This window comes from Ranitomeya imitator, chromosome 2 (assembly GCF_032444005.1).
Source record: "Ranitomeya imitator isolate aRanImi1 chromosome 2, aRanImi1.pri, whole genome shotgun sequence".
Classification (NCBI taxonomy): Eukaryota; Metazoa; Chordata; class Amphibia; order Anura; family Dendrobatidae; genus Ranitomeya; species Ranitomeya imitator.
In genome coordinates, this window is record NC_091283.1 from 400,501,984 (window position 1) to 400,523,417 (window position 21,434).

Genomic DNA, 21,434 nt, shown 5'->3' on the forward strand with positions numbered 1-21,434 from the left:
GAATGTAATGAATTTGGTAATCGCTTTAAAGGGTCCGGCTCTTGATAATCTATCCTTTTATAGCTTAGCTGATCTCTTAATTGGCACAGATTTGATGATTATCATTCTGCCGCCAAGCCAACTATTATGTCACTGCTGACGATCATCTCATTGCCGCTGATTTGATGATTATCTCACTGTCATCGATAACTCAACCCTACCAATAAAATGATTACTCACTGCCGCCTATCTGACGATTATCTCACTGCCGCCTATCTGATGATTATCTCACTGCCGCCTATCTGACGATTATCTCACTGCCGCCTATCTGATGATTATCTCACTGCCGCCTATCTGACGATTATCTCACTGCCGCCTATCTGATGATTATCTCACTGCCGCCTATCTGACGATTATCTCACTGCCGCCTATCTGACGATTATCTCACTGCCGACTATCTGACGATTTTCTCACTGCCGCCTATCTGATGATTATCTCACTGCCGCCTATCTGACAATTATCTCACTGCCGCCTATCTGACAATTATCTCACTGCCGCCTATCTGACAATTATCTCACTGCCGCCTATCTGATGATTATCTCACTGCCGCCTATCTGACGATTATCTCACTGCCGACTATCTGACGATTATCTCACTGCCGACTATCTGACGATTTTCTCACTGCCGACTATCTGACGATTATCTCACTGCCGCCTATCTGACAATTATCTCACTGCCGCCTATCTGACAATTATCTCACTGCCGCCTATCTGACGATTATCTCACTGCCGCCTATTATCTGAACTCTGATGATCCGACATTATCTCACTGCCGGCAATTATCTGACTGCTGACGATCCGATGAATATATCATCCTTTCCCAATCTGACAATTATCTCATTGCTGTGGATCTGGCACTTGAATACCATGAAATATCAGCTGTTATTGCCGAAGGACCAGTGTGGGGGACTCACATGCCGGCAATGTAAACCGTGTTTCTTCTTCCTACTCAGGTGTGGCAGGAATGTGTTTGGCGCAGATCCAGCGGGCAGTGGTGGTGTCTCCAGCAGCGTGCCGCCTGCTCCGAACCTACAGGAGAAGAAGTGACCGATGGCTTGTGTTTCATCCCGCCAAACGTAAAGTACGTGCAGCCATATGCGCTGATTTATGTCTCTCTTGTCCCATCACCCAGTGGTTAGCGTGGCGCCTCACGCTGCTTGTTTTAACCCATTCAGGATGGCCCATTATTTTTGTTTCCATATAGTGCACAGCTACTGAGGGGATTAACCATTGTTTTTTTTTTTTTTAAATTTACCTACAGTGTAAACAATGGAGGTTTTCACTCTGGTTTCCATGGCTACATACAAATACAATGTTTCTATATGTGTTTACAAATATACAAAATAGAATGGAAGTGTAGGGGGCCATGACAACCCATGACTAACAGCAGCTGTAGGGACATGCTGGGCATTGTAGTCTTTGTCTGCAGTTTGCAGAGAACTTTCTCAGAGAACGACTGGTTTTGGCTAAGATTTCAGTCACCTTCCATAAAATATCTTCTGATTACGTCAACTGTTCTTTTCCAGTATGTGACACATTTGGGGGTTTTATGCCAAAGAGCAAAAGCAAAGGAGGACCTGGCCGAGTCGGTGATGCCAGAGGAGGGCGCCATGCCGGAGGTGAAGTCTGTATCAGCTGTGCTGCCAATCACAGACCCGTCCAACGGTCAGGAAGGGAGCCCCGACCAAACCGGCGAGCGACCGACAGCTTCCTCTGAGGAGAGAGGCTGGAAGGAAATCAAAGTAGATGTGTCCACATTACCTGGAATATTAGCCCGGCTGTCCAAAATCCGACTGTCAGGTAAGTGCTGATGTCTGCGCCCAGCAGATAGTAATAGGCACCCGCGCTCTGTATCTGACTGTGGACATGTAAGGGTTAATCAGGCCTGATTGTGACCAGTATTGGAGTGAAGGTTTAACAATCTTCTAGCAAGACAGCGAGATAAAGAAAAATGGAATGCCTAATGATCTCCTGGCCGCCGCCCGTCGGATGATGTCGTGGCCGCCGCCCTTCGGACGATGTCTTGGCCGCCGCCGGGCGGACAATATTCTGGCCGCCACCGTGGAGGGCATGTTGTAATATGAGTAGATACTATAATGCTACCTCTTATGTTTGCAGCTTTGGTGGTGATCACAGCTTCCGCTGGCTATGCCATGGCTCCTGTGCCCTTTGACTTGAGCTGCTTCCTGTTGGCCTCTGTTGGCACCGGACTGGCCTCATGTGCTGCCAACTCCATTAACCAGGTAAGTGGCCGGTGATACATGTGGATATATATTAGGCACCTGTTTGGTTCGTTGGTTCTTCTTGATCTGTGTTTTACTCTATGAGCTCCGTTTGTGTATGAGGTGGTCTTGATCCCCATGATCAGTAGTACCAAGGGCTACGCTCCGTGATCTCCTTAGCCCCAGAGACTGGAGCCACACTGAGGTTGTTCTATTTCCTCTCCATTGCAGGGAGGACGGTGTGGGGCTATGGATGCCCATTCTAGTGATCAGTGGTGAACCTGTTTTTATCCCATGCTATAATTTGGTCTTTCATTTTTGTCCCATGATTGTTTTTTGCTTGTGATCTGGAACCGATCTTTGTCCAAAACCTGACAAGTCCATAGGCAAATATCTGCACCCTTCTAATAGAGCTATGAGCAAGTACAGATCTATTAAGGTGCCATAACGGGTTATAAGATACTGATTGGTGGTGGTGCCGTCAGCGGTTTCCTTTAATAGTGACGAAAACTCCATTAATTTTAATGGAACTAGCTGGACCCAGGAGTAGCGGTCTCGGTGGGCTGTCGTCATGTGTGTGTTTCCAGGACCTGCCCTGATTGTCATACTCTGTAACTAACCATCCATTCTTTTTCAGAAGATAGTTTCTCTTTACCAGTATTCTGCCAGCACTATAGTTGTCGGAAAACTCCCAACCCCCTCATTTTTCAGCATGCATTGCTCTGGCTATTGTCCCAGGAATTGTCCCTTCTCAGTTATGCTTGTTTGCAGCGTGACAGGAGACTAGGAGTAGAGGGACATGGACTTGCCACGATTGCCAAGAAAAGTCTGTTGAAATGTAAACACTTCTATAGGTACATAGATTGCCCCCATTTCCTGTTGAGGGGCACAGCCCCACCCCCATTGACTGTAAAGGGACACAGCCTCCTCCCTCATTGACTGTAGAGGGACACAACCTTGTCCTTCATTGACTGTAGAGGGACACAGCCCCGACCCCCCCCCCATTTCATGTGGAGGGAAACAATCTTGTCCCCATTGCCTGTAGAGGGACATTAAATCCGTCCCCATTTTTTGTACACAGACCTGTAGCCTGTTTCCCGTGGAGGGGCACAGCCCTGCACCCCATTTCCTATGGCCGACCCGATTTCCATTTCCTGAAGAAGGACACAGATCCGCCCACATTTCTTGTACACACAGACCCAAAGCCTGTTTCCCGTGGAGGGACACAGACATGTTCCCCATCTCCTGAAGAAGGACACAGATCCGCCCACATTTCTTGTACACAGACACAGACCCGTAGCCTGTGTCCCGTGGAAGGACACAGACCTGTTCCCCATTTCCTGTAGAGAGAGACAGAACTGCCCACATTTCTTGTACACAGACACAGACCCGTAGCCTGTTTCCCATGGAGGGGCACAGCCCTGCACCCCATTTCCTATGGCCGACCCGATTTCCATTTCCTGAAGAAGGACACAGATCCGCCCACATTTCTTGTACACAGACACAGACCCATAGCCTGTTTCCCGTGGAGGGACACAGACCTGTTCCCCATCTCTTGAAGAAGGACACAGATCCGCCCACATTTCTTGTACACAGACACAGACCCGTAGCCTGTGTCCCGTGGAGGGACACAGACCTTTTCCCCATTTCCTGAAGAAGGACACAGATCCGCCCGCATTTCTTGTACACAGACACAGACCCGTAGCCTGTGTCCCGTGGAGGGACACAGACCTTTTCCCCATTTCCTGTAGAGAGAGACAGAACTGCCCACATTTCTTGTACACAGACACAGACCCATAGCCTGCTTCCTGTGGAGAGGCACAGCCCTGCATCCCATTTCTTGTGGCCGACCAGATTTCCATTTCCTGAAGAAGGACACATCCGCCCACATTTCTTGTACACAGACACAGACCCATAGCCTGTTTCCCATGGAGGGGCACAGCCCTGCATCCCATTTCTTGTGGCCGACCAGATTTCCATTTCCTGAAGAAGGACACATCCGCCCACATTTCTTGTACACAGACACAGACCCGTAGCCTGTGTCCCGTGGAGGGACACAGACCTGTTCCCCATTTCCTGTAGAGAGAGACAGAACTGTCCACATTTCTTGTACACAGACACAGACCCATAGCCTGTTTCCCGTGGAGGGGCACAGCCCTGCATCCCATTTCTTGTGGCCGACCAGATTTCCATGTCCGGAAGAAGGACACAGATCCGCCCACATTTCTTGTACAAAGACACGTAGCCTGTTTCCTGTGGAGGGACACAGAACCGCCCCCATTTCTTGTACACAGACACAGACCCGTAGCCGGTTTCGCAAGCGCCACACAACGGGGGCAGCGGATGCATTTTTCCAGCGCATCCGCTGCCCCATTGTGAGTTGCGGGGATGTGGGGGGCGGAGTTCCGGCCGCGCATGCGCGGTCGGAAATGGCGGACACAACGCAGCAAAAAACGTTACATGTAACGTTTTTTGCTGCCGACGGTCCGCCACAACACGGCGCAACCGTCACACAACGGTTGCGACGTGTGGCAAAGCGTCGCAATGCGTTGCTAATGTTAGTCAATGGAGAAAAAACGCATCCTGCAAGCAATTTTGCAGGATGCGTTTTTTCTCCAAAACGACGCATTGCGACGTGCAGTGCACGACGCTAGTGTGAAAGTAGCCTTACTTTTATTTAGACCCGTAGCCTTTTTCCTGTGGAAGGACACAGAACCACCCCCATTTTTTGCACACAGACACAGACCCGTAGCCTGTTTCCCGTGGAGGAACACAGACCTGTTCCCCATTTAATGTAGATGGACACAGAACCACCCCCATTTTTTGCACACAGACCCGGAGCCGGTTTCCTGCAGAGGGACACAGACCTGTTCCCCATTTCCTGTAGATGGACACACAACCGCCCCCATTTTTTATACACAGACACAGACCCGGAGCCGGTTTCCTGTGGAGGGACACAGACCTGTTCCCCATTTCCTGTAGATGGACACACAACCGCCCCCATTTTTTATACACAGGCACAGACCCGGAGCCGGTTTCCTGTGGAGGGACACAGACCTGTTCCCCATTTCCTGTAGATGGACACAGAACCGCCCCCATTTCTTGTACACAGATACAGAGCCGTAACCGGTTTCCTGTAGAGGGACACAGACCTGTTCCTCATTTCCTGTAGAGAGACACACAACCGCCCCCATTTTTTATACACAGGCACAGACCCGTAGCCTGTTTCCCGTGGAGGGACACAGACCTGTTCCCCATTTCCTGTAGATGGACACAGAACCAACCCCATTTCTTGTACACAGATACAGAGCCGTAACCGGTTTCCTGTAGATGGGCACAGACCTGTTCCCCATTTCCTGTAGAGAGACAGAACTGCCCCCATTTTTTGTACACAGATACAGACCCGGCTTGCCCCTTCTTCTGGTCTGCCTCGGCTTGTCTGCTGCTGTTGACAGATTACATTTGATAAGGGAATGGACTTCGGGTCACCCAGGATGAAGTGTGGACGGGGTGGTATAACGGGCCACCCTACTACAATGCAGGGGTGCCTACAGTCCTGTGCCACCTCAGCAGAGCAGTGCCATGAGCTCCACCACTGCTGTGACCCCATCCCGCCTTGTAGCTAATGCATTAGAGGCCGACATTCCTCCTACTTGCTAAAAAATGGTAGTTGTGGCTTAGAGGATCATTCATGGACTCGCACCGCAGTAAATGCCTTTATCCCTCACTGATCACCTAGTCCGCAGCCCTTCACCCCCAGCACACAGGGGGCTCGTAATGTGGTGTGATCATAGCCATAATGGAAGTGTTATAGGGGGAGGATGAGTCTCCTGAAGAGGAGCTGATGCGGCAGGTTCCTTATCTCCCTGCAGGATCGGATCATACACAGCGGAGAGGCGGCTGCTATTATCTCTGCACAGCACACCTTGTAATGATTGCAGAGCCGGTCCTGGTAATGGGCTCTCCGCCAGACACCGCCACTGAGAGGGGACGGCGGGGGTGTAGGACCGCGGTGTGCCGGGTGCCTCGCAAAGGATCAGAAACACCCGAGACATCCCTGCTCCTGTACACAGCATGGGAGCTTAAAGGCTCTGCTCTTACATTTGTCAGCTCTGTAGAGAGGGGTGTTTTATTGTTCTCTGTTGTCAGCCTTCTTTTAAAGTGGATAGCCCATCCGGACGGCACCTGTCCTGCTTGGAAAATGTGTGAGTAGACGACAGTATTAGGCTATGTGCACACGTTGCGGAATGGGGTGCAGAATTTTCTGCACAAAATCCGCATCTCCTGGCAGAATCCGCAGGTGCAGACTTTCCTGCGGATTTTATGCAGTTTTTATGCGGATTTTGTGCGGTTTTTACCACTGCAGATTTCTATAATGGAAGGGTGCAGAAACGTTGCAGATCCGCCCAAAAGAAGTGACATACACTTCTTTTAAATCCGCAGCATTTCCGCGCAGATTTTTCCGCACCATCTGCACAGCTTTTTTTTTTCCCACATTGATTTACATGGTACTGGAAATCACAGTGCGGATCTGCAGCGTTTCTGCGGGGAAAAATCCGCTGCGGATCCGCACTAAATCCGCATCGTGTGCACATAGCCTTACAGTCGCTCCAACATTGGGCAGGGATAAATGGTCGCATGCAACCTGTGCTACTAACAATGTGTTTGTCATGTGACTATTTCAAGGGGAAGGGGCTTTCCATGACCCCAAATCACTAGATCCCAACGGGTCTCTCTACATTTAAGAGTCATCCATTATCACTACATAGTCCTCTTTTCTGGTCCTGTTCTTATCACTGCTCACATGTTTTTGCTTTTGTTTTTTTTACTTTTTTTTTTATATGTCTTATTTTCATCTTTGTCTTTTCTATTTCCCCACCATACTGTGTTTCTGTGCTCTACACACTCAGGCCCACTCCTCCCCACTCAGAGATTTTACCCCCCGGTGCAAATCCGGCCGTCACGTCCAACATGAACAATGAGCAGGTGCACAAAAGACAATCGTGCATCCTACCTGACATCCTACACACATCCTTCTGCGGAAGTCTTGGCATAACTGGGACAGGGACCGTCAGGTGCACATTCAAACGGTGGGGCCTTCCCTCGGGTGTACATTTGGGCGCTGGGGCCTTCCCTCAGTTGTATGTTCGGGCGCTGGTGCCTTCCCTCTGGCGTATGCTCAGGCGCTGGTGCCTTCCCTCGGGTGTATATTCAGTCACTGTGGCCTTCCCGTGGGTGTACATTTGTGTGCTGATGCCTTCCCTCGGGTGTACATTTGTGTGCCGATGCCTTCCCTCGGGTGTACATTTGTGTGCCGATGCCTTCCCTCGGGTGTACATTTGTGTGCTGATGCCTTCCCTCGGGTGTACATTTGTGTGCTGATGCCTTCCCTCGGGTGTATATTTTGGCGCTGGGGCCTTCCCTCGGGTGTACATTTGTGTGCTGATGCCTTCCCTCGGGTGTACATTTGTGTGCCGATGCCTTCCCTCGGGTGTACATTTGTGCGCTGGGGCCTTCCCTTGGGTGTACATTTGTGTGCTGATGCCTTCCCTCGGGTGTACATTTGTGTGCCGATGCCTTCCCTCGGGTGTATGTTTTGGCGCTGGGGCCTTCCCTCGGGTGTACATTTGTGTGCCGATGCCTTCCCTCGGGTGTATGTTTTGGCGCTGGGGCCTTCCCTCGGGTGTACATTTGTGTGCTGATGCCTTCCCTCGGGTGTACGTTTGTGTGCCGATGACTTCCCTCGGGTGTATGTTTTGGCGCTGGGGCCTTCCCTCGGGTGTACATTTGTGTGCTGATGCCTTCCCTCGGGTGTACATTTGTGTGCCGATGCCTTCCCTCGGGTGTATGTTTTGGCGCTGGGGCCTTCCCTCGGGTGTACATTTGTGCGCTGATGCCTTCCCTCGGGTGTATGTTTGGGCGCTGGGGCCTTCCCTCGGGTGTACATTTGGGTGCTGGGGCCTTCCCTCGGGTGTACATTTGGGTGCTGGGGCCTTCCCTCGGGTGTACATTTGGGTGCTGGGGCCTTCCCTCGGGTGTACATTTGGGTGCTGGGGCCTTCCCTCGGGTGTACATTTGGGTGCTGGGGCCTTCCCTCGGGTGTAAATTCTAATGGAGGAGTTATTTCATGACGTGTCCCAGAATGGCATTTTTTGCTCGTGTGGCTTGCGTTCTTCTTGGCGCTGTGCCACTGAAGTCACCATGTATTCCTAGCCTTAAAGGGGCTGTCTGTGAAGAGACAATAGATAGATGATAATGTCAGACATCTGTAGTGGAACAACTGCTCTTAAAGGGGAAGTGGCAGGTTTGCTCCTTGGCTTATGTGCATTTTGCATTAGGAATGAAAGTGCTAAATCGGCAGCAATCATTGTTCCCTATGACAAAGCCTCCAGCAGATAGCAGGCCATAGAGGGAGTCCTGCCGCTCAGGGTCAGAGGTCGGCCTCCAGGCCCAGCTGATTCTCTCTTGTACCCGATACATAATTATGTTTTGTAAAACCTGGGAAGGAGCGGATCGTCCTCATCCCCGAGTGCTGAGCGATGCAGGCACCGTCATTATGGAGAGGCCTATAATCTGCAGCCGTGCTGACAACACTCTGCAGGGTAATAGAGGGCAGTCCTAGTTACACCGTCCTAGGGAGCAGGACCTGATGGAAATGACATGGGATTTATGACAGGTTGTTAGCAGAAATCTCTGGCATGAGAGCGATGGGAGCGACGTGCTCCTCCATCCCCCTGACAGGAGGCACAGGAACCAGCAGGACACTTTTCTGCCTCATCACAGATCCCAGGACATTCATGTCAGTCAGTATACCATCACCCATCATGGACTTGGTGGGGAACATCTGAAAACGTCAACTTTACCAACGTTTGACGACTGTTGTCAGATCGGGCAGAAGACACAACCACATGGCCCTAAAATACGACCATCGATGGCCATTGTAGAGCATGGAGATATGGTTGAGGGGGTTTCTATTCTTCACCTTCTGGGCCTTTCTCCATGGCTCTTGCACAGGCACCTCCGACCTCCTTAGACTTGACAGAGACATCGATGAGAATTGCAGCCTCATATCTCACTGTCCTGTTACAGCTGCAGAGAGAGAAATCACTGCAGACTAAATACCCTGTCATCAGTCTGTCATCACTCCGGCATTTCTGCGCTATTTCATGTGTCCACAATCTGCTTTCATCTCCCGTCTATGTGCGAGTCCCAAGTATTTTCTACACAATTTATAATATGTCTAAGGCAATGTGCCGGGGGACATCTGTGAATAGTGGCAACTCCGCAGACAGCCCCCCGCCTTCATCAGTGCTGCTCCACAGCTATCCCAGTCACCTGGCTGTAAGATATCCCCAGTGTTCAGTGTCACCTCTCGTAACAGTCTGCTTTGAGGACACATCATTTCCACAAAAATACACAAAACCACAATAATACTGCCACCTATGTTCAAGAATATAACTACTACAATACTGTCCCCTATGTACAATAATATAACTACTATAATACTGCTCCTCTGTAGAAGAATAACTACTATAATACTGCTCCCATGTTCAAGAATATAACTAATAAAATACTGCCCCAATGTACAAGAATATAAGTACTATAATACTTCCCCCTATGTACAAGAATATAACTACTATAATACTGCTCCTATGTACAAGAAAAACTACTATAATACTGCGCCCATGTTCAAGAATATAACTAGTATAATACTGTCCCCTATGTACAATAATATAACTACTATAATACTTCTTTCTATTTGCAAGAATATAACTACTATAATACTGCTCCTATGTACAAGAATATAACTACTATAATACTGCCCCCTATGAACAAGAATGTAACTACTATAATACTGCTCCTATGAACAAGAATATAACTACTATAAAGGTACCTTCACACATAACGATATTGTTAACGATATCGTTGCTATTTGTGACGTAGCAACGATATCGTTAATGAAATCGTTATGTGTGACAGCGACCAACGATCAGGCCCCTGCTGGGAGATCGTTGGTCGCTGAATAAAGTCCAGAACTTTATTTCGTCGCTGGACTCCCTGGAGACATCGCTGGATCGGCGTGTGTGACACCGATCCAGCGATGTCTTCACTGGTAACCAGGGTAAACATCGGGTAACTAAGCGCAGGGCCGCGCTTAGTAACCCGATGTTTACCCTGGTTACCATGCTAACAGTAAAAAAAAAACAAACAGTACATACTTACCTACCGCTGTCTGTCCTCCAGCGCTGCGCTCTGCTCTCCTCCTGTACTGGCTGTGAGCCGGAAAGCAGAGCGGTGACGTCACCGCTCTGCTTTCCGGCTCCCAGACAGTACAAGAGGAGAGCAGAGAAGCAGAGCGCAGCGCTGGAGGACAGACAGCGGTAGGTAAGTATCTAGTGTTTGTTTTTTTTTTACTTTTAGCATGGTAACCAGGGTAAACATCGGGTTACTAAGCGCGGCCCTGCGCTTAGTTACCCGATGTTTACCCTGGTTACCGGCATCGTTGGTCGCTGGAGAGCGGTCTGTGTGACAGCTCTCCAGCGACCAAACAGCGACGCTGCAGCGATTCGGATCGTTGTCGGTATCGCTGCAGCGTCGCTAAATGTGAAGGGGCCTTAATACTGCTCCTATATACAAATATACAAGAATATAACTACTATAATACTGCACCTATGTATAAGAATATAACTACTATAATACTGCTCCTATATATAAGAATATAACTACTATAATACTGCTCCCTATGTATAAGAATATAACTACTATAATACTGCCCCTATGTACAAGAATATAACTACTATAATACTGCCCCCATGAACAAGAATGTAACTACTATAATACTGCTCCTATGAACAAGAATATGACTACTATAATACTGCTCCTATGAACAATAATGTAACTACTATAATACTGCCCCTATATATAAGAATATAACTACTATAATACTGCCCCTATATATAAGAATATAACTACTATAATACTGCCCCCTATGAACAAGAATGTAACTACTATAAACTGCTCCTATGTACAAGAATATAGCCACTATAATACTGTCCCTATGAAAAAGAATATAACTACTATAATACTGCCCCTATGAGCAAGAATATAACTACAATAATACTGCTCCTATATACAAGAATATAACTACTATAATACTGCTCATATGAGCAAGAATATAACTACTATATTACTGCTCCTATGAACAAGAATATAACTACTATAATACTGCTCCTATATACAAATATACAAGAATATAACTACTTTAATACTGCACCTATGTATAAGAAAATAACTACTATAATACTGCTCCTATGAGCAAGAATATGACTACTATAATACTGCCCCTTATGTACAAGACTATAACTAGTATAATACTGCTCCTATATACAAGAATATAACTACTATAATACTGTCCTTATGTACAAGAATATAACTACTGTAATACTGCTCCTATGAACAAGAATATAACCACTGGAATACTGCTCCTATGTACAAGAATATAACTACTATAATACTGTTCCTATGAACAATAATATCACTACTATAATACTGCCCCTATATGTAAGAATATAACTACTATAATACTGCTCGTATATACAAGAATATGATTAGCATAATACTGCCCCTTATGTACAAGAATATAACTACTATAATACTGCTCCTATGAACAAGAATGTACAGTTGTGGCCAAAAGTATTGACACCCCTGCAATTCTGTCAGATAATACTCAGTTTCTTCCTGAAAATGATTGCAAACACAAATTCTTTGGTATTATTATCTTCATTAAATTTGTCTTAAATGAAAAAACACAAAAATCTCTACTTTTGTCTCATCTGACCAGAGAACATTCTTCCAAAACATTTTAGGCTTTTTCAGGTAAGTTTTGGCAAACTCCAGCTTGGCTTTTTTATGTCTTGGGGTAAGAAGTGGGGTCTTCCTGGGTCTCCTGCCATACAGTCCCTTTTCATTCAGACGCCGACGGATAGTACGGGTTGACACTGTTGTACCCTCAGACTGCAGGGCAGCTTGAACTTGTTTGGATGTTAGTCGAGGTTCTTTATCCAACATCCGCACAATCTTGCGTTGAAATCTCTTGTCAATTTTTCTTTTCCGTCCACATCTAGGGAGGTTAGCCACAGTGCCATGGGCTTTAAACTTCTTGATGACACTGCGCACGGTAGACACAGGAACATCAGGTCTTTGGAGATGGACTTGTAGCCTTGAGATTGCTCATGCTTCCTCACAATTTGGTTTCTCAAGTCCTCAGACAGTTCTTTGGTCTTCTTTCTTTTCTCCATGCTTAATGTGGTACACACAAGGACACAGGACAGAGGTTGAGTCAACTTTAATCCATGTCAACTGGCTGCAAGTGTGATTTAGTTATTGCCAACACCGGTTAGGTGCCACAGGTAAGTTAAGGTACCGTTACACTAAACGATTTACCAACGATCACGACCAGCAATGCGACCTGGCCTGATCGTTGGTAAGTCGTTGTGTGGGAGCTGTCACACAGACAGCTCTCTCCAGCGACCAACGATCCGGGGAAAGACTTCGGCATCGTTGAAACTGTCTTCAACGATGCCGAAGTTCCCGCTGTGCTCTGCTTTACGGCCGGTGCTTACACAGTGCAGGGAAGCTGATGTCGGGGGACGTGACAGACATCGGAATGTAAGTATGTACTGTTTTTTTTTTTTTTTTAGTTTTACAATGGTAACCAGGGTAAATATCGGGTTACTAAGTGCGGCCCTGCACTTAGTAACCCGATGTTTACCCTGGTTACAGGTGAACACATCGCTAGATCGGCGTCACACACGCCGATCTAGCGATGACAGCGGGGTGATCAGCGACCAAAAAAAGGTCCTGATCATTCCCCACGACCAACGATCTCCCAGCAGGGGCCTGATCGTTGGTTGCTGTCACACATAAAGATATCGTTAGCGGGATCGTTGCTACTTCACAAAAACGCGTGACGTTGCAACGATATCTTTAACGATATCGTTATGTGTGAAGGTACCTTTACAGCTGCTGTTAATTACACAAGTTAGAGAAGCATGACATGATTTTTCGAACAGTGCCAATACTTTTGTCCACCCCCTTTTTTATGTTCGGTGTGGAATTATATCCAATTTGGCTTTAGGACAATTCTTGTTGTGTTTTTTTCATTTAAGACAAATTCAATGAAGATAATAATACCAAAGAATTTGTGTTTGCAATCATTTTCAGGAAGAAACTGAGTATTATCTGACAGAATTGCAGGGGTGTCAATACTTTTGGCCATAACTGTAACTACTATAATACTGCCCCATGTATAAGAATATAACTACTATAATACTGTCCCTATATACAGTACAGACCAAAGTTTGGACACACCTTCTCATTTAAAGATTTTTCTGTATTTTCATAACTATGAAAATTGTACATTCACACTGAAGGCATCAAAAAAATGAATTAACACTTGTGGAATTATATACTTAACAAAAAAGTGTGAGACAACTGAAAATATGTCTTATATTTTAGGTCCTTCAAAGTAGCCACCTTTTGCTTTGATGACTGCTTTGCACACTCTTGGCATTCTCTTGATGAGCTTCAAGAGGTAGTCACCGGGAATGGTTTTCACTTCACACGTGTGCCCTGTCAGGTTTAATAAGTGGGATTTCTTGCCTTATAAATGGGGTTGTGCCCATCAGTTGTGTTGTGCAGAAGTCTGGTGGATACACAGCTGATAGTCCTACTGAATAGACTGTTAGAATTTGTATTATGGAAAGAAAAAAAACAGCTAAGCAAAGAAAAACGAGTGGCCATCATTACTTTAAGAAATGAAGGTCAGTCAGTCCGAAAAATTGGGAAATCTTTGAAAGTGTCCCCAAGTGCAGTGGCAAAAACCATCAAGCGCTACAAAGAAACTGGCTCACATGAGCACCGCCCCAGGAAAGGAAGACCAAGAGTCACCTCTGCTTCTGAGGATAAGTTTATACGAGTCACCAGCCTCAGAAATCACAGGTTAACAGCAGCTCAGATTAGAGACCAGGTCAATGCCACAAAGAGTTCTAGCAGCAGACACATCTCTACAACAACTGTTAAGAGGAGACTTTGTGCAGCAGGCCTTCATGGTAAAATAGCTGCTAGGAAACCACTGCTAAGGACAGGCAACAAGCAGAAGAGACTTGTTTGGGCTAAAGAACACAAGGAATGGACATTAGACCAGTGGAAAATCTGTGCTTTGGTCTGATGAGTCCTAATTTGAGATCTTTGGTTCTTTGTGCGACGCAGAAAAGGTGAATGGATGGACTCTACATGCCTGGTTCCCACCGTGAAGCATGGAGGAGGAGGTGTGATGGTGTAAGGGTGCTTTGCTGGTGACATTGTAGGGGATTTATTCAAAACTGAAGGCATACTGAACCATCAAGGCTACCACAGCATATTTCAGCGGCATGCTCTTCCATCTGGTTTGCGTTTAGTTGGACCATTATTTATTTTTCAACAGGACAATGACCCCAAACACACCTCCAGGCTGTGTAAGGGCTATTTGACCAAGAAGGAGAGTGTTGGGGTGCTACGCCAGATAACCTGGCCTCCACAGTCACCAGACCTGAACCCAATCGAGATGGTTTGGGGTGAGCTGGACCGCAGAGTGAAGGCAAAAGGGCCAACAAGTGCTAAGCATCTCTGGGAACTTCAAGATTGTTGGAAGACCATTCCCGGGGACTACCTCTTGAAGCTCATCAAGAGAATGCCAAGAGTGTGCAAAGCAGTCATCCAAGCAAAAGGTGGCTACTTTGAAGAACATGGAATATAAGACATAATTTTAGTTGTTTCACACTTTCTTGTTAAGTATATAATTCCTCATGTGTTAATTCATAGCATTGATGCCTTCAGTGTGAATGTACAATTTTCATAGTCAGGAAAATACAGAAAAATCTTTAAATGAGAAGGTGTGTCCAAACTTTGGGTCTGTACTGTGTAAGAATATAACTACTATAATACTGCCCCTATGTACAAGAATATAACTACTATAATACTGCCCCTATGTACAAGAATATAACTACTATAATACTGCCCCTATGTACAAGAATATAACTACTATAATACTGCCCCTATGTACAAGAATATAACTACTATAATACTGCTCCTATGTACAAGAATATAACTACTATAATACTGCTGCTATGTACAAGAATATAACTACTATAATACTACCCCTATATACAAGAATATAACTACTATAATACTGCTCCTATGTACAAGAATATAACTACTATAATACTGTCCCCTATATACAAGAATATAACTATTATAATACTGTCCCCTATATACAAGAATATAACTATTATAATACTTCTCCTATGTACAAGAATATAACGGTTACGGGGGGATTTGTGAATATTACATGGTTCGCTGTCATCAAAATTGTTATGACTGGAACTCTCAGGTTGTGGCTGAGGAGCTTTCATCTCTTCACAATCTGGGATCTTTATGATTTCCTCCTTCCGACCTCACACACCAGTCTATCATTTGTCTTCAGACGCTCCATTCAGGAATTCCCAGCCCGGAGTTGGTGTATTCTTTCTTCTGATGTCGTTCTGGTTTTGTCTGTAATATTGATATAAATTGCTGATAATTATCTGACGGTTTGCAGGCAGCTCAATCTACAGAGGGATGGCGGAGGGTCTATATACCTGTCCTAGCATTTGCATGTCTTTATGGTCACCGGTTTCCCTGTTACTTCCATAGGTGATAATGATGATTTTAATGCCGACATAAAGGATCTGATCACCAGGCGAGAAGCGTTTTTCATAAGCTAAATGAGCCTGAAGACATGGAGAATCCTCCCACCTCAATAGCCCTGATCGATGAAGGGTCTCACTGCCCCAAACGCAGAAGTCATGTGATCAGTGACCGCACCAGCAGAATAGTGAGTGCAGCTCTGGGGTATAATACAGGATGTAACTCAGGATAAATAATGTAATGTATGTACACCGTGAATGCACCAGCAGAATAGTGAGTGCAGCTCTGGGGTATAATACAGGTGGTAACTCAGGATCAGTACAGGATAAGTAATGTAATGTATGTACACAGTGACTGCGCCAGGAGAATAGTGATTGCAGCTCTGGAGTATAATGTAGGATATAACTCAGGATCAGTAATGTAATGTATGTACACAGTGACTGCACCAGCAGAATAGTGAGTGCAGCTCTGGTGTATAATACAGGATGTAACTCAGGATCAGTACAGGATAAGTAATGTAATGTATGTACACAGTGACTGCACCAGCAGAATAGTGAGTGCAGCTCTGGAGTATAATACAGGATGTAACTCAGGATCAGTACAGGATCAGTAATGTAATGTATGTACACAGTGACTGCACCAGCAGAATAGTGAGTGCAGCTCTGGAGTATAATACAGGATGTAACTCAGGATCAGTACAGGATTAGTAATGTAATGTATTTACACAGTGACTGCACCAGCAGGATAGTGAGTGCAGCTCTGGGGTATAATACAGTATGTAACTCAGGATCAGTACAGGAGAAGTAATGTAATATATGTACACAGTGACTGCACCAGCAGAATAGTGAGTGCAGCTCTGGAGTATAATACAGGATGTAACTCAGGATCAGTACAGGATAAGTAATGTAATGTATGTACACAGTGACTGCACCAGCAGAATAGTGAGTGCAGCTCTGGAGTATAATACAGGATGTAACTCAGGATCAGTACAGTATAAGTAATGTAATGTATGTACACAGTGACTGCACCAGCAGAATAATGAGTGCAGCTCTGGAGTATAATACAGGATGTAACTCAGGATCAGTACAGGATCAGTAATGTAATGTATGTACAAAGTGACTGCACCTGCAGAATAGTGAGTGCAGCTCTGGAGTATAATACAGGATGTAACTCAGGATCAGTACAGGATAAGTAATGTAATGTATGTACACAGTGACTGCACCAGCAGAATAGTAAGTGCAGCTCTGGGGTATAATACAGTATGTAACTCAGGATCAGTACAGGAGAAGTAATGTAATGTATGTACACAGTGACTGCACCAGCAGAATAGTGAGTGCAGCTCTGGAGTATAATACAGGATGTAACTCAGGATCAGTACAGGATAAGTAATGTATGTACACAGTGACTGCACCAGCAGAATTGTGAGTGCAGCTCTGGTGTATAATACAGGATGTAACTCAGGATCAGTACAGGATCAGTAATGTAATGTATGTACACAGTGACTGCACCCGCAGATTAGTGAGTGCAGCTCCGGATTAAAATACAGGATGTAACTCAGGATCAGTACAGGGGAAGTAATGTAATGTATGTACACAGTGACTGCACCAGCAGAATAGTGAGTGCAGCTCTGGGGTATAATACAGGATGTAACTCAGGATCAGTACAGGATTAGTAATGTAATGCATGTACACAGTGACAGCACCAGCAGAATAGTGAGTGCAGCTCTGGAGTATAATACAGGATGTAACTCAGGATCAGTACAGGATAAGTAATGTATGTACACAGTGACTACACCAGCAGAATAGTGAGTGCAGCTCTGGAGTATAATACAGGATGTAACTCAGGATCAGTACAGGATTAGTAATGTAATGTATTTACACAGTGACTGCACCAGCAGGATAGTGAGTGCAGCTCTGGAGTATAATACAGGATGTAACTCAGGATCAGTACAGGATAAGTAATGTAATGTATGTACACAGTGACTGCACCAGCAGAATAGTGAGTGCAGCTCTGGAGTATAATACAGGATGTAACTCAGGATCAGTACAGTATAAGTAATGTAATGTATGTACACAGTGACTGCACCAGCAGAATAATGAGTGCAGCTCTGGAGTATAATACAGGATGTAACTCAGGATCAGTACAGGATAAGTAATGTATGTACACAGTGACTGCACCAGCAGAATTGTGAGTGCAGCTCTGGTGTATAATACAGGATGTAACTCAGGATCAGTACAGGATCAGTAATGTAATGTATGTACACAGTGACTGCACCCGCAGATTAGTGAGTGCAGCTCTGGATTAAAATACAGGATGTAACTCAGGATCAGTACAGGGGAAGTAATGCAATGTATGTACACAGTGACTGCACCAGCAGAATAGTGAGTGCAGCTCTGGGGTATAATACAGGATGTAACTCAGGATCAGTACAGGATTAGTAATGTAATGCATGTACACAGTGACAGCACCAGCAGAATAGTGAGTGCAGCTCTGGAGTATAATACAGGATGTAACTCAGGATCAGTACAGGATAAGTAATGTAATGTATGTACACAGTGACTACACCAGCAGAATAGTGAGTGCAGCTCTGGAGTATAATACAGGATGTAACTCAGGATCAGTACAGGATTAGTAATGTAATGTATTTACACAGTGACTGCACCAGCAGGATAGTGAGTGCAGCTCTGGAGTATAATACAGGATGTAACTCAGGATCAGTACAGGATAAGTAATGTAATGTGTGTACAAAGTGACTGCACCTGCAGAATAGTGAGTGCAGCTCTGGAGTATAATACAGGATGTAACTCAGGATCAGTACAGGATAAGTAATGTAATGTATGTACACAGTGACTGCACCAGCAGAATAGTGAGTGCAGCTCTGGAGTATAATACAGAATGTAACTCAGGATCAGTACAGGATCAGTAATCTAATGTATGTACAAAGTGACTGCACCTGCAGAATAGTGAGTGCAGCTCTGGAGTATAATACAGGATGTAACTCAGGATCACTACAGGATAAGTAATGTAATGTATGTACACAGTGACTGCACCAGAAGAGTAGTGAGTGCAGCTCTGGAGTATAATACAGTATGTAACTCAGGATCAGTACAGGATAAGTAATGTAATGTATGTACACAGTGACTGCACCAGCAGAATAGTGAGTGCAGCTCTGGAGTATAATACAGGATGTAACTCAGGATCAGTACAGGATAAGTAATGTAATGTATGTACACAGTGACTGCACCAGCAGAATAGTGAGTGCAGCTCTGGAGTATAATACAGGATGTAGCTCAGGATTATTACAGGAGTAGTGTAACCATCGGTAATGGATATACTACACGTAGTGATAGCAGTGTCTGTGACATCAGATGCCAATATAAAGGTTATTGATACTGGTGATTTGTCTGGAGAGCTCTGCTTGTTGTCAGTACTTGGAGTGGATGTGTATTGCTGTGACTGAAACAGTAAAAACTGACCAGCACATCCCAACTAGTGTGAACAGGTGCCAGCCAACATAATAATTGTAAGAAAATATAAAGCTGCGCTCTGGATTGTTCATAATGGTTCATATAGTGCATAGGGCAGCACGGTGGCTCAGTGGTTAGCACAGCAACGCTGGAGTCCTGGGTTCTAATCCCACCCTGGACAACATCTGCAAAGAGTTTGTATGTTCTCCCCGTGTTTGCGTGGGTTTCCTCCGGGTACTCCGGTTTCCTCCCACATTCCAAAGACATACTGATAGGGAATTTAGATTGTGAGCCCCATCGGGGACAGTGATGATAATGTGTGCAACCAGTAAAGCGCTGCGGAATATGTTAGCGCTATATAAAAATAAAGATTATTATTATTATATAGTGCAGTCCCACGCCCAATTCCAGCAGATGCAGGTGGTTTTATCTAGCTGGTTCCTTCCTGCCCCATATATTGTAGGCTTTTTAGTCCAGGTGAGGGGTCTTATCAGGACAAGGACCCAACTATAAAGGCCCCTTCACATTAAGCGACGCTGCAGCGATACCGACAACAATGTCGATCGCTGCAGCGTCGCTGTTTGGTCGCTGGAGAGCTGTCACACAGACCGCTCTCCAGCGACCAACGATGCCGGTAACCAGGGTAAACATCGGGTAACTAAGCGCAGGGCCGCGCTTAGTAACCCGATGTTTACCCTGGTTACCATCCTAAAAGTAAAAAAAACAAACAGTACATACTTACCTACCGCTGTCTGTCCCCGGCGCTGTGCTCTGCACTCCTCCTGCACTGACTGTGAGCACAGCGGCCGGAAAGCAGAGCGGTGACGTCACCGCTCTGCTTTCCGGCTGACCGACGCTCACAGCCAGTACAGGAGGAGTGCAGAGCACAGCGCCGGGGACAGACAGCGGTAGGTAAGTATGTACTGTTTGTTTTTTTTACTTTTAGGATGGTAACCAGGGTAAACATCGGGTTACTAAGCGCGGCCCTGCGCTTAGTTACCCGATGTTTACCCTGGTTACCAGCGAAGACATCGCTGAATCGGTGTCACACACGCCGATTCAGCGATGTCAGCGGGAGAGCCAGCGACCAAAGAAAGGTCTGGCCCTCTAGCCCCGACCAACGACATCACAGCAGGATTCTGATCGCTGCTGTGTGTCAAACTAAACGATATCGCTAGCCAGGACGCTGCAACGTCACGGATTGCTAGCGATATCGTTTAGTGTGAAGGTACCTTAAGGTACGCATTGACGCTGCAGTTGGGCTCATATACATTGGCCAATATATGTGCTGTATATTTTCCTTTAGTAGTATTTCATTTCCAGTTTTCAAAATTCCACATGTACATGATGAATGTTCTATGGCAGTAATGCAGATCCAGTATTCTAGATGCACCATTGCTTTATATTGCTGTGATTGAGCACTGTGAAGGCCTGAGATATTAGTGGCGGTATTATTAGTGGGGTGTTATTAGGGGGGGTCTTTCGTCTTTTCTGATTTGCTGGGGTCGGACAGTCTCCAGACTTTTGTTTTCTCATCTCTATTTCCCGCCTGTTGGCAGATATATGGCCGTTATCACTGTGTATGACCATTGGGGTCATTGTCTGTTGCAGATAATGGCAGGAGGGGATTATTTGGGTCTTTCCAAGGTGAACGTTCACACCAGCAGTGAAGGGTCCGGCATTCATATTCTGTGGCCATGGATGGCATTAATCAGTGCTCTGGTCTTCGGTGAAGGGTGGTGGAGAGATGCAGCAGGAATCATCTGGAATGAATCTACAGTAATGACCCATAACACAGAAGTGATCCATTTCCTGACAGCAAGCAGAGGCTTGGACCTGCCCATATTATGGTGAACTTTCAGCCATTGTGTTGCCTTCAGGAGAGACTGAGACTTGTATGAAACGAGAGAGACCTGATCAAGGTGTAAAGCAGCAGCTCCCCCCGCCCTCCCGTATTCACAACTCACAGCTGCGGCTTCATT

At 45.8% G+C, this 21,434-nt stretch overlaps 1 protein-coding gene across 1 annotated transcript in view; it reads left to right on the forward strand.

Annotated features, from left to right (window-relative positions):
* Positions 1–21,434, forward strand: part of COX10 (cytochrome c oxidase assembly factor heme A:farnesyltransferase COX10) — a 109,322-nt gene that overhangs the window by 20,172 nt on the left and 67,716 nt on the right. Inside the window, exons 2-4 of the mRNA XM_069750614.1 lie at positions 992–1,119; positions 1,565–1,838; positions 2,157–2,281. Of these exons, the coding sequence (XP_069606715.1) occupies positions 992–1,119; positions 1,565–1,838; positions 2,157–2,281 (527 nt within the window). The remainder of the gene's footprint in view (positions 1–991; positions 1,120–1,564; positions 1,839–2,156; positions 2,282–21,434) is intronic.